Source organism: Coffea eugenioides, chromosome 4 (genome assembly GCF_003713205.1).
Source record: "Coffea eugenioides isolate CCC68of chromosome 4, Ceug_1.0, whole genome shotgun sequence".
Taxonomy (NCBI): Eukaryota; Viridiplantae; Streptophyta; class Magnoliopsida; order Gentianales; family Rubiaceae; genus Coffea; species Coffea eugenioides.
This window is the reverse complement of record NC_040038.1, coordinates 91574-106444: the sequence shown is the minus strand read 5'-3', so window position 1 is coordinate 106444 and position 14871 is coordinate 91574. Positions and strand designations below refer to the sequence as shown.

General features: G+C 35.9%; 1 protein-coding gene across 6 annotated transcripts; it reads right to left on the bottom strand.

The window, feature by feature from the left end:
* Positions 1-2845: 2845 nt before the first annotated feature.
* Positions 2846-14785, bottom strand: LOC113768353 (protein STRUBBELIG-RECEPTOR FAMILY 5-like). 6 transcript variants are annotated; one of them, XM_027312678.1, is made up of 17 exons: positions 14636-14785; positions 13703-13827; positions 12710-12842; positions 12513-12584; positions 12339-12404; positions 11707-11778; positions 11497-11568; positions 10406-10477; positions 10265-10330; positions 9744-9809; positions 9364-9671; positions 8010-8362; positions 6740-7011; positions 6064-6184; positions 3873-4021; positions 3622-3778; positions 2846-3524 (listed from the first exon to the last, which is right to left on the bottom strand). In XM_027312678.1, the coding sequence occupies exons 1-17, from the start codon at positions 14764-14766 to the stop codon at positions 3510-3512; spliced, it is 2250 nt and encodes a 749-aa protein (XP_027168479.1). In that variant the 5' UTR covers positions 14767-14785; the 3' UTR covers positions 2846-3509. The 6 variants fall into 6 exon arrangements, with proteins under 6 accessions (XP_027168479.1, XP_027168477.1, XP_027168478.1 ...); XM_027312676.1 differs by having other exon boundaries at positions 2846-3476; XM_027312677.1 differs by having other exon boundaries at positions 2846-3476; positions 3873-4009.
* Between the last annotated feature and the right edge of the window lie 86 nt (positions 14786-14871).

Below are 14871 nucleotides of genomic sequence, written 5' to 3'. Positions count from 1 at the left end.
GGCCAAACCTTCAATCTTTTCTCAATCACACCCTACAGGTTTGTCGTCGTCATCATCGGCAATACATTTCCAAGTTATGCTTGTTAATTTGGGGATGCAATTAGGGTTTCTTCAAACTGTAATTTGAGGGCCAAAGGTGAAATGTGTATTTTGGTGGTGGTCCCCTATCCTTTTACCTTCAACCGGTAATGAAATGTGTTTTCCGATTTTGCCCCTAAAAATATGACCACGTGAGGGGGGCGTGCTATTTTTAGCCGGAGAAATGAGCAAAAACGAGCAATAGGACCAAATTGGCTCATAATTTAAATATGAAGGATCATTTTGGCTGATTTTATATGTTAAGGACTAAAAAAGTGTTTTTGGTAAATGTTAGGGACCAATTTGGCAAATTTCCCTTTTTTTTCACCCCCTAAGTTTTATGTGAGATTTTTTTTTTAATATACTGCCAATTAGGGGAAATGTTTTTTTTCCTCCCCTAAGTATCAGGCTATCAGCACTGTTAATTAAGGATAGCTAAGGGTGTGCATTCGATGCAAAAGCGGTAATTCGGTGCAATGAATTCGATTATTCGATCTATAGAAATCTAAACCGTTTTTAATTTCGAATTGGCCATAACCGAATTCATTCCACAACCAATTTCAAATTCGAAAACGATAATTATTAAAAAAAAATTGATTTTTTAAAAATTATTACTGATTTGATCCCCAAATTTATTCATAATTTAACACATTACTTATGTTCTAATCATTTTGTGGTTTAATTTAATTGGCATTTATTTGATCACTTATACTTAGAATCCTTAGTCTATGATTCAAGAAACACATAAAAAGTGATTAATTTAAGCTAGAATAAACCTTAGACTGTACAATAATTAGTGATAATTTATGAATTTATAATTTACAATGATTAATAATAAGTAATATTAGTTGCAAACTTACAAATTACAATGATTAGTGATAAGTTATATTAGTTACAAACTTATAATTTATTTCAAATCAAAATAAAACTTATTTGCTTACATATGTTATTGTGAGAGTCAATACACTAATACATTGATTTGCAATTCACATGCATTCACTTACACTGCTTAGTTGTCTTATTTATACTTAAAGCCTTAAGATTAGTGAATAGATAATATGAATTTTTATGTTAAATATGTAATATAAATTTAGAGCACACTAATACTTGCAAGTTACAGATTACGCATTCAAATATTCAATAATTCAAACATGTATGATCAATGATGTATCAAATTACCAATATCTAAATTCTAATTACTAATTATGTTTATTGTTTAATATTTAGTATTATACATATATGTATTAATTATTATCCAATTCTAGTCATGTTACTCATGTATAAAATAATAAGTAGTTATCTTATATTGTTATGTATTACTATATATTTGTATTATTATAGTCATATAACAATTAACAAATACTAAAATAATATATTGTACATTATTATATATTATTATTATTATAAGTACATGATATGATGATAATACCATATACTTATTATTATTAATAGCATTTACCTATCTAATATAATAATATATTAGTAGCATATACTAATACTAAATAGCATTTATCTATATATTATATAATTTTATATACCAATTTGGTATTCGAATGCGGTACCCTATTTCAATTACCGAATTTGAATGCGAAATTGGTTATTACCAAATTCATAATTTCATTACCTATTTTATACCATATTAGAATTCGGTGAATTCGGTATGTACTAAATTTGTACCAAATTACCAAATACCCGATTTCAAATTACTGAATTGAATTTGAATTCGGTTATGAATTTGGTATGAACCGAATTTGCTCACCTCTAGGGATAGCAACATGACGGGTTTGGAGTAGAGGATCTCTCCCGATCCCCTGCCCCGTTGCTAAAAATCTCTCTCCACCCTTGTTCTTGTCATTGCCCTCGTCGTCCCGTCCTGTCCCCCACCTCTATTCTCGCCTCGCCCCATCACGCTTTATTTGCGGGTGATAATTTGATTTTTTTTAATAGAAGTCTTTATTTAATAGATCAAAGCTAAATTTAAAAATAAAATAAAATATAGGGCTGGAAAAAGTGAAAAAAGAAAAATAAAACCAGAAAAGTGTTAAAATAAAACGTCAAGAAAATTAAAAAACTCATTTGGATTGTATAGATATATGAAATAAAGGTTATGTTTGTTTGTCAAATATTCTAAATTTATTATTATTAGATTATATAATATAATATATTTATTTATATTAAATATTGAAGTGGGAGACGGAGCGAGGGTATCGTCTCCCGCCCCCAGCCCCCCGCCTCATTTAAAACGGGAGGAGAAAAATTTCCCCAGTCCCTGCCCTACCCTATCCCCTGTCCCATTACTCCCCCATCCACGAACAACAGTCTCCATTGTCATCCCTACTGCCAGTTTTAGATGAATAAATGATAATTATGTAAAATTTGAATTTAAACTATAATTTTATAAACATGTCACGAATCTAACGATGATAGTGTATATATTATTAAAAAAACCTTATAGCCGTTTTAAGAATTATTTTACTCTATGAACAAAGAGTACCGTATGGTTAATTTAGACCCGCAAGAAAGTCAGTTTGATATATGTTTTATCAAAAAAATTTAAAAAAATCAACTTCTAAAGTACTCCTATCTTCGTTTAAAAAAAAAAAATTACTGGGTCTGAAAAAATCTCGGAGATTAACATGGCCAGTACTGCATACGCGAAATAAGGGAATTTCCAACGAAACATGTAAACGTGAAAAAAAAAAAATTATTTCCAATGAATCCTTTATAAACTTTTTTTTTAAATTTTTTTTTTTTTTTGAATGCCCAACTGACAAGTATAGAATTTGAATTGAATTATTCATTCATCTGTCGATGTACAGGGACCGTCCGCTGATCCAATTGACTTGGTGTGGAATGAAATTTATGGAGGGAGGGTCCCCGTACCTTCTTCTTGTGCCATAAATAATAGTAGTAGGTAGAATTTGCTATGGCTTTTGCACAACTTGGGAATGAGCTTCTCAATACAAAAAAAGAAGAAGAAGAAGAAGAAGAAGAAGAAGAAGGTGTACAAGCAAGCGGGCGGGTGACTGACAGGGACTCGTGTAAAAATTTTTAAGATTGCTCAACTGCTAAGGATGCAAATCCTAGAACACCACGGACGACCTCATATGCTGCTTTGCTTAGTTTTTACCTTTGTCACGTCATTCGCAGAAAACAAGGAAGCTCTACAACAAGCACAATTGTCCCTACTGCAGCAGAAACCATAGACATCTTTTGTTGCCATCATTTGATGTTTTCAGAGAAACCAGTCTCAGATTTCAGTGATTCACAATCATCCATCCAACCAGATGCACCAACCAAGATCCTCCCCCCCGCTTTGCTTTAATACTCGGTCACTGAACTAAACGAACTAACGCTTCTACCACTTCAGACATGGGTGGCCGAAATTCTGGCTCCGACTGATTTCACGTTTCACAAATCACAGGTTCAAATTATTGCAACATGAACTATAATAATATGTAGAATACCAGAAACAATCCACGTTACCCACAAATTCACAAAATTACGCACAATGAGATTTCTTGTAGCCCTAAAAATACTCACCTGCACGCACAGAGCAATTACATCTGCGAAACGAGAAAGACATCTGGGCGGATACAGCCCACGCAGGGCAGGATCAGCCATTTTCTCCAGGGCATCAATATCATGAAGCTGAGGTGGGGCCCACCGGACAAGAAACTGTTCCATTCTTGGCTTTGAACTTATTTTTGAAAAAAAAAAAAAAGCAACAAACTTGTGAGGATGAAGACAATTAAGCGGTATCCCTGATTGCCTTCAAATACGATAATAATTACCTGTCAAAAGCCATTCGACCTGTCAATAATTCCAACATAATCACCCCAAAGCTGTAGATATCACTCTTTGATGTATAAGCTGAAGGTTTTGTGCACTCAGGCGCTTTATATCCAATCCCATGATTTTTGTTCATCCGCTGATTTTTTCCCTCCAATTAAAAGAGTCAAATCAGAAAAAGAAGAAACCCCAGCAAATAAATTGTGATCTGGGATCCAAAATGATTGCAGCAGCACAAATTTTGGCATAACCAAAGTTCCCAAGAAAGAGTAGAGTGAAACATCAGGTAACGCAACAATGACAATCTACTTAAACTCCGTACAGTAGAGACCTTGTTCTTGTACCAGATTGAAAGGAATAAATCTACATGCAATAAGCATACAGAAAAGAATATCAGAATAAGCATTTTGATTTACCCTTTTTGGGGGCAGTCAACCAAGTAATCCCTCGCAGGTTCAGATCATTTTCTTGCCTGATATATGTGGATGTTTTCAAGCTAGGATGAAACTTTACATTGTTAACATTAGTTTCAATGGAATATCCCACATTTAATCTATTCCAGTATCTTCTGTAACTTGAGAGAATTTACTTGGACTCTATCAACCTTGGTGTGGTGTATACTAGAGCTTTGGCTGTAAATGAAGAGTACATATATACAACACATGACAAAAGGTTTGATTACAATGCACCAACCGTGAGAAGAACTTACAATGTAACAACTTGGTATGGAGTATACTAGAGCTTTGGCTCTAAATGAAAAGTGCACATATGCGACAAAGGACACAAGAATGACCTATGCCTATGATATCTTGTTTACGTCTACCACATCTTTTAAGAAACAAGTGAAAATACTTTTAGAAAAAGTAAACTTAAAAGAGATGGCTGCATAAAATCGGTGGATGCTAAGAATTATAACTTAAGCATATTCAGTGCGGAATGTAAAGGATGCCTTGTATACTTGTGCGCAAATTTACATGCACTCCTTGGGCTGTAGGCAAATTATTCCTAAAGACTTCAGACATATCATTTTGCCTATAAAGTCCACTTTTGAGCTCCTCAACTGGATAACTGCCCCAGTGCTGTTCCTTCCTTGATATTTACGCTCTTTACTTAACCATCCTCTGATGGATAGCTAATGTAGGCAAAAAATCAGTCATCACAATTTATTTTTCCAACTTTCATTTTTAGAAGTGCTTGACAAAGCCATAAGCAGCTTCATATTGTTTCTGGTCCCAGTTTTGATTCTATAGTCTCATGCCTAGGAGTTTATTGACAGTTGTTTGGCATCTAGTATGATTCCAGCATAAGTTCGATATTTTTAACCACTTCAACCAATTGGTTTTTCGACAGTTTTAAAGTAATGCTAATAAATCACGGGGTTCATCCATTCAGCAATACACAACTGTTTTGAAACCAAATTTTCGCCAATAACAATTCTCAAGGGCTTCAAGGAATTCATACAAGGTCTTCAAGACCAAAAAAATGTTTTGAAGAACCACAATATTTTGTCTTCTTCCATGTCACCACCAGCTAACATGCAAGCATCTCCACTAGATAGTTATGAGATGTCATGCATTACATCCTCAAATGAGGAAAAAAATATTTTAATGCCAATGCCATGAGGGTAGGGTCGTCTAATTTCTCTGCATGCAGTTGGAATATATGGCATCATAGAAACTCCTGATGGCATGGTGGTGATGGTTATTTTGTTGAACTCTAATGGTGCTTTCACTGGCAAAATTAGCCAAAAACCAACTGGACTCGATACATCTCTTTTCGCTTCTATTTATTCATTTCAGGTAGAATGATAACAGGGAATCCAGAACAGTTGTGACCATTGCAAACATACAGAAGCTTTATTTTTGTTGTTCTGAACATACTCTAATCAATTGTAAACTCCTATGCCAAAAATATCAGCAGCATACCCATATGTAATTATCACTCACCAAAGAAAAAAAGTTACATTGCTAGATAAAGTTAGCTTTCCAACCAAAAATTAAGAACAACGGATAGAGAGAAAACCAACTATTTTAAGCTTTATCTATCATATATTGTCATCCAAAGAGCATAAAAAATAAAACAATTAAAAAATTCAAACACATAGCCACTATAAACCTTAGCCTGAGCTAAAAGAAACAAATTACAAAAACTTATGGGAAGTGTATCATAAGAAAATTTTATAGAAAAATGTACCTCATAGAAAACTGTCAAGCCACAGTCAGAGAGACGGGGATTTAGTTCAGCATCAAGCAAAATATTAGAAGACTTTATGTTCTTGTGAACATAAGATGGAGAGCAAACCTCATGCAAGTACCTGAACAAAATGGAATATCAAGATATAAGTTGACTAAATATGTCAGTGTCCAATCCTTGTAACAAGAATATTCATGTTCTCCTCTTCTTTTTTTTCCCTTGACCCATTAATAGAGTCCCTAGGAAAAGGGAAGATAAAATGAAGTACATATCAACAAAACCCCAGCCTTGGCTGGCTTTGAGGATTTGGGGCCGAGGGAAAACAAGTCATTGAATTCCGAAAATACAGTCAAAATTGATCTACATATCTAAATCCCGATATATTTTCACAAATCCCAACAATTTCTGATGATTTGTAGACAGAAAAGTTGCAATTTGGGCAGGTAATCACAAAATAGTGGAGTGAATCCAATTCAAGCTTTGCTATCCATTTGATGCTGTAAATGGGAAAAATAAGACTACCATCCCTTCCGATTTGAATGTTACATTTGGATATAGATGTGTCATGTATTTGGATATGAATCACAGCATCCCGGATTGATACTTAAATCTGCTCAATTCACCCAAATCAATGAAAATGGCAAGACAAATCACACTGAAAGATTGATAAACTTACTCGAGAGCACGAGCTGTTCCTAGAGAAATTTTGACTCTGGTATTCCACGTAAGTGGTTTGCTAAAGTCATCTGACAGGTGCAGGAACTCATGAAGTGAACCATTTCTAAAATACTCATAGATTATCATGTTCTGTCCCTGTTCTGAACAATAACCAACGAGTTCTGAAATATTTGGGTGGCGTAGTTCAGAGATATGTGTGATTACTTCCCTAAATTTTCCCCCATGTCCACCTTGTAGAAGTGAGGAATCTATTTTCTTCACAGCCAAAACCTGAACCAGCATCAGTAAAGATCAAATCATTAACGTCTTCCACAATCTGCCAAAGGTCAAATAGATTCTGATAACTGTACAACTAAAAGAAAGTGCTAAACACAAACACACACACTGATTGCAAGGACAATTGAAGTAGCTACAATAGCATTTACAAACTCCCCACTTTCAAAGGTAAAAAAAGGAGCAGAATAGCAACATATAATCTAAAATATTACAGTTCATCAACACAGTCAAGTATGCTGGGTGTAGATAGAGTTCTACAAAAGAACTAAGTTAGCTATAATAGTTTTACCAATTCTGCTCATCCCATGTGACAAGGACTTAAATAGAGAATACTGTAAGTCAGCTCTCAGATTCTTATACATCTTGACAAGGAAGCAATATAATAAAATGAAGGAAGAAAGTAGGGTTAAAAAAATTAAGAAATTCAATGGCAACCTGACCATAGAACTGTAAACAGCCTAATGCATAACTTCAGGCACAAATAAGATACACATATATAACTTCTAAAACAACTATAAACAACCTTGCAAAATAGAACCTCGATAAGAGTCTTTATCTCTAACTAAAGATAAAGACAAACAACCACAAAATTTAAAGCATGAATTAGTTTTCCCATTTCCATTAACTGTTACACCAACATGCTGTAGAGCTACATTCAGCTACTTGTTACATTCTCTTATCTATCCTAATCCTAATTCCTCTATCCTATTGCGGATTTTATTCCAGGCATACAATTCAGTAAGAACACTCTATTTGGATTGAGTATTTCATTGACCAGGACATCTCAAGTGATTGAGAGAAACAATACATACTAATTTCTTACACCATCTAAAAATAGTTTAACCAATTATGTGACCTAGGAGACTGAAATGAAAACAGCACATAAATGTGCATTAATTCTAATAACCAATGAAAATTTTTTAAGCCAGGCAGATGAAAATATTGCAGAGAAGATACTAATTTCAACACAAAATAGTAGAATTTATGCATACCTTCCCATCAGCATGCTTTGCCCTATAGACTCGACCAATTGATCCCTCTCCAAGAAGGCGACCTGTTGCAAAGTTACCTGTGGCATTTTGCAACTCTGAAAGAGAATAGCAAGTGACATGAATTGAACTGCTCCTTTCTAGACGATCTGTAATTTCATTATGATTGGTATATCTAGCACAATCAGAAGGTGGGAGATTAAGATCTCCTGAAAGAGAGGCTTCCAATGCTTTTCCTGACTTAAAACCTGGAGAAGGAGATGCTTGCAGAGTTTTCCCCGTCTCAAGACTCATTGAAGCAGATGTCTGTAAACATTTTACTTTCACTGAAGAAGACGAACCAAATGACTTCCGTTCTGCCAACAGCAAACAAATTATAAGCAGCTGCACAGTTTAAACTGAAGTGAGGGACAACTTAAAGGAGGGGCAACTGTAAATGACTGGACCAATTATCAAAAAGAAAAAAAAATGGTGCACTAATATGTAGAATGAGGCACTAAATAGAATGTACATGCAAAACCATGAAGTTTTTTCAGTCCAATTTCCAGTTAGGAGTTTTCAGTATGAACAAATGAACAAAGGAAAATGCATATCCTGTTTGCATTGTGATAAACTTACATCAATAATGCATTGTGTAATGTTAGGGGTATCTTGCTAAAAACAATGTAAAACATTAATTACACAAGTTCTTTTTCCTGTATTTGTTTGACTCATCAGAAACATCAGGTACTTAAGACTTAACTGCTCAAATGAAGTATCTCTACCAGATATCTATGGGTAACAACATAAAACCAAGTCAAGAAAAGTCAATATGACCCTATCACAAAGGTTTTCACAAAGGCAAAGAACATAAACACCAAGAAAGGGACAAAGAACCTTAACATCAAATTATGCCAAATGGTACACTGAAGATTAATATCTTTCCCATAAATCATGCGTGTGTCACACATTAGATCTCTGAACTACCTGCATCAGATTTGAACTTTGGAACTCTTGCATGTGCCTTACAATTAGTTACAGATGTAGTGATTCCAAGAAATTCTGGATGAAAATGTTACCTGAAGTTTACCAAAATCATTTCACTTTCCCAGAAAGTAGGGCATAACATCAATCAAACAGTGGAATGCCCTGAACTTCTAATGGGAATCAATTTTAGGTAATGCTCCATAACCATGGCATCAGCATTATCACCGATGGTAATTCTTGCACCATCAGATTTCTGATATCTTATCATTGATCAGGAGAATGCTGTTAATTTTTGTTCTCCATTACTATTTTAATTCCACTTTTAAATCCGGGGAAGGAGAGTAGTTTGCGAAGAGCAAGAGGTGGGGGGGAGAGAGAGAGTGAGAGTGACCTCTGAAGTCGTTCTGCACATCATTAGGCAAATCATTGGACAGCTCATGAATTGCAAGAGGAGAAAATGGACTATGCTTGCGGCTGAGCCTATCTTCTTCAAGAAAATGCGATGAAGAAGATTTTCGTGAGAATAAAGTGATTATGACACCAAACACTACCAAAATACCCAGAACTATTCCTGCAATGGCTGTTCCACTAAGACCAGACTTTTTGATATCTTCTTTTGACTGCCTGGCATGAGGATCACTTTTCTGACCAGGGGGTGGGGGAGGAGCAGGCCCTGAAGACCAAGAGTTTCCTCCAGTCCTTGAACAGAGTTTCAAAAGTCAATAAAGAAATTGATACAACTTCACCATGCAATGTAAGCTCAATACTCACTCTATATCTTTGATGCTTTTCAATTCATCAGGAATCCAACCTGTAAACTGATTATTTGCCACATTCCTGCGATGCATATAGCCAACATATTCTTTTAGGTTAATCATACAAGCAAATTATGCATGGAAAAAAAGATTTTTTGATGCAGAGTATTGGTTAGTTGAGCTATGTAGCATATCCAGCAGGAGTACAGTATTCAAAATTCCCACGTCTAAGATAAATGTCAAACTAAATAGTGATCTATAACCAGAGAAATAAACTATAGATAGATAGATAAATATTTTTAAAAAATTTTCAATCATTTGAAACTCAACATAAGTGCAGAAACAGTTCTTTACATAATGGTTATTGTCGTTAACAAGGGAATTAAAGCAGCAAAGCCTGTCATATAGCCATAAACCAAATTATGAAAAATGAATTAGATGTGTGTGTGTGTGTGGGTGTGTGCATGTGTGTATTTAATCCAATACAGCAACAAACAAACTCCAAGTGAATACAGCTCAACAAGAAGCCTGGCTTACAAATCATCAAGTGGAAGATTGGCAAGGACATTTATTGAACCGGTAAACTGGTTATTCTGCAAATGCCTGCATGAAGACATGTAACCACCTTCAGCACCACAAAAATCGCAGTCGTAAAAGTTAGTGAATCAGGTCACTTACAATGTGCTGAGGCTTGAGAGGGATTTAAAGCTCGGGGGTAATGTGCCAGTAAATGAATTGAAAGACAAATCCCTAGACATAAGAGCAAGGATACATTCACAAACACAGCTTTACAGGTGGAAAATACTGGATGATACACAACAAGAAACACTTGAATTTTAATGCACGTGCACACACACGCACAGAGCAACTGAGCTGAAAAGCTGAAAGTAAGATGCATTCATGACATTATAAATAACACAAAATGAATCTAAAATATCCCATTTCATTAGTTGCCAACAAGATCGAGGTACCAATTTTTTGGATATTTATACAAATGCTACGGTATTAAAAAAAAAGGAAGGTCCCAATAAGAATGAATGTAATGCTGTTTGGCTTGATCATGTATACTCCTCATGATGACTTTCTAGTGAAATTAAAAGCAATATGATACTTAAGTATAATCTAGGGAACGTATCACCCAATTTGCTACCACATATCAGATTTTCTGATAAAAATCTTACATGACAAGTTAAAAAACTTTTTAGTGTTTAACAAGTTGAAACGAATTTTGATGCATGGTAGAAGTTGCAAGGTTGAGAAATATAAGAAAACATAAAATGATATCAGTTTCAAAGACTATTTTACATTTTAATCTCTTTTTATGTTTATTTTTAGCAGTAGTTATAGGCTTGGAGTATCCACTTAGAAAATTTAGGTTGCAGTAAAAAATTAATCCAATCAAAAGTTCTTTCAGTGGATAGCATTAAAGTTTTTGGAACTCCGAAGTCTATAGAAGCATACATAATCTCTTTACTTCATTCAAGTTGAGTTATGCCTCCTGAATTTTGTGATCTCTATTAGACTTCACGACATTAAGCTTCTCTTCTCTATCAATTTTCTTCCCTTTCTTCTTTCTTCTTCTGCACTCTCATCCAGGATTATATTTCTTTTCATAAAAGGAAGCACATCACATGACAAAGATGAAGGTACAAATTTGCCTGCAAAATCTGTCTTTCAACCTATTGTTCGTGCTTCCTCTATAAAACAAACGGAGATACATCCTGCGATGCCAAAAACAAAACGTAAATGGCAAAAATCACCATACTTACAACTTAGAGAGTTTAGAAAGTTGTCCGAACATATCATTCAGCTGTCCATTGAGCTGATTGTTATTAAGATTCCTGCAAAACCCTTAAAATCAGGACACTACATAAAATCAAACAAAAAGCCAAAAGTTACATATCTCTCATTTTTACTACTTCCTTTGAGAGAGAGAGGGAGAGAGAGAGAGAGTGTGTGTGTGTGTGTGACAAACTCACAAATATTCAAGATTAATCATCTGCGAAATTGAATATGGCACACTGCCGCTGAATCCATTCCTTGAAAGATCTCTACACGGAAAGTTATTATAGTCATTCAGACAAATCACTTAAGTGATGAAAAACTGTCAAAAAAATTCTTTGTATTGATTTAATAAGCATAATCAATTTTTCACACATATAATTTGCATAGAGTAATTAAATTTGGATGTTAATTGCGAAAATCCCTTTCTCGACAATTAGTGTATCTATTGCACTATAGCTATTTCATTGCATAATCATGTCATGCAGACAAAAAATAAAAAGGAGTTGGAAAATCTCTCTTTAATCTTCTACCAATTATTTGCCCTAAAAGAAATCACAGTAATGAAGACAGCTTTAAATCAAATCAAAAGAATAGTCAAAACCAAAGATCCCTCAAATAGAAGATTCATGCATGGAAAAACTACATGATTTTCCAACTGTTCAAGCAAACCAACAGGGAGATATTCTTTTAAAAAAAAAAAAATTTCTTCAGCCTAGAAGACATAGATAAGTACAACCATGCCAAGAAACCATCAAAATGACAACTTGAATCGGTAGTGAATAAGAGAAAGTCACTTGTAAGATATAAATAGTTTCTTCTGGCTTACATATATTGTGCGTTAGGAGGTAGTTGATACGGTATATCACCCTTGAGATTGTTTTTGCTCAAATCACTGCATTAAAACAAAAATTTTCATCACCATCAGGCCAAATCAAAGTTTTTTTTTTTTTGTTGGGGGGGGGGGGGGGGTGGATACATCAAAAAGCTGGTGAAGCCTCACAAGTAAGTGACGGATGTCAAACTTGAAAGCTGGTAGCCCATTGATCCAGTGAGTCCCAAATCAGAGAGATCACTGAGAAAATATTGAAAGAAGGTCAACTTACAAGAGATGACTTTGGTTTAGAAAATGGACCCAAATCCAAATACTTGGTCCTATAGCACAAATAAATTTCTCTTTTTGGGGGAAAACACGTATACATTTCAGTTACACTGGAGCCTGAACATTTGATTCCGTGCCAAGATTGACCACAAGGGTCACCTCCATTTGATTTCCAGCCATCCAGTTTGGACGGAGAATTCATGCTGGTGTACATGACATTGAGCGCAGAAACTGCTAAGATATAGAGATGTCAGAATGAGAGGTAAAAGAGGCAACAGGTGCAACAATATTGTAACATGCGGAACCACTTAAATGCTTTTGCTTTTAAATGATTCTTTGGTTGGCAAGTGGTGAAGCAATTCGTTAAAACATTGAACTAACCCAACTGTCATAACTTCATGGTTTTTAACAAGTGGAAGGAACGGGGTTTGGGGGAAACTATAATGTGCTGATGTCATCACCACTGGTGGTGCACCAGACCCTTCTGCTGCCTATTATGCTGTCAGAATTTGTCAATGAACAAATTGCCCTACAAATTACAGACAGACTGTTGTGCAAATGAAGTCAGTTCTCACTGTTCATTCTGGGAATGAATGGAGAAAAGAATGGACAAGATAATGTTCAATAAACATTTAAGGTTTAGAGAATCCTAAAATCGAAAATGTCGCAGGTTAATTCTTCTCTCCTATCATTGACGTTGAGTTGAAACCACAAATGACCAGACCGCAATCTTAGGCTAGCTAACAAGAATTTGTGGAGGAAGTGAGTTTTAACTTCTTTGGATGAGGCATAGAATATCAAAGTTTGCTGCCATTATTGAGCCCAACTTTAACCATTATATGTGGTTTCGAACTGAAAAGAGTAGGGCAGCCGGGAATGTTGTTGCTACATCAGCAGAAAATGGTAGAAGTATAAAGCAAAAAATTCAAATAGGCCAGCGACTGCGAGGATGCATGGCTACGGCGGTAAGTGAACTGTGAGAGTAGCATTTTTGTGGCGGTGTCATCCTGTTCCTAAGTTGGTCTGCAGAATAACATATGGTATAAATATAAATGATAATGGTGGTGGTGAGAGATACTAATTAATAATACCGTCGGGAGCATTGGTTTTGGAGAGCACGAAAGTAGTGAAGTTGAAGGAGGTCAGGAGAAGCAGCAGCCAATAGAAGTCCAGTGTTGCTTGTCTCGGCAAAAGCAGCGGCCCTCTTGTAGCTTTTCTAAGAAAGTAACAACCATAAGAAGGAGAATAACAAGGAGGAGAAGCGATATCAGCATCGCAGGCCATCATCGTCATCTCGGCCCGGGCGGGGGTTGAGGAAACAGCTGGCGACGGAGTTGTCAATAATACTCCAAAGGATGTTAAATTTGGCAATAAGCCTGCCTATTCATTCATCAAGCTGCAGGCCGAGAGGCATTTTTTGGTTTTTTTTTTTTTTTTTGGGCGGGGCGAGGATTCAATGTTAAGAGGAAGGAAGATTTGAAAGAGCAGGAAAATGAACAATGCTGATGTATATGTCGTGTATTACATTGCACTGAATAATTATGTCATGGCTGGAAAGCAAATGCTAAAGGTACGCCTGGGATTAAGCAGAAGAAGATGGTGACGCCAAATTATTATTAATGAAAGAACCGGAATTCTTTCACTTGGAATAAAAGGAAAGGAGAGGAGAGGGGTCTATTGCCGTAGGTGGCGGTGGCGGTGGAGGAGAAAGAGCGAAGGAAGCCTGGGCAAATGCCGCCTGATTCTGGAAATTAATGGAGGACGATACCGGAAAATGGTTTTTTCTTTTTTCTTTTTTTTGTTTTGTTGTTTGGTGTGGGGGGGGGGGAAGGGAAGGGAAGAGAGAGAGATTGCCCCTTTGCGTATCCGCATACGTGTTTTCTTTCTATTAGGTCATAACATTCCGGTTGGTTCGGGATGCGATGTGAGGTTGGAGATTAAAGGAACGAAGGCCGAATTTTAGGAGGGGAAGAAGAAGAAGAGAAAATGAGTTCATATTTGCATTTGAAATATTCTACCACTACCTGATTGATTGTGGTCTGTTGACTAGACAGCAGCAGCAGCTTGCTTTGCATGCATTGCTCGCCTGGTCGGAGCCCCAAAAACGGGAGACATTCCCGATGATTCTGACACTGGAATCTCTGGATACGTCCATACTTCCCAGGCGACCAAAGCAGCCGCCCTTCCCCCAACCGAGCGATACGTCCATACTTCCCGGGATATATTGGATAGGAGATTATGTATGTGGACAGATTGTGGT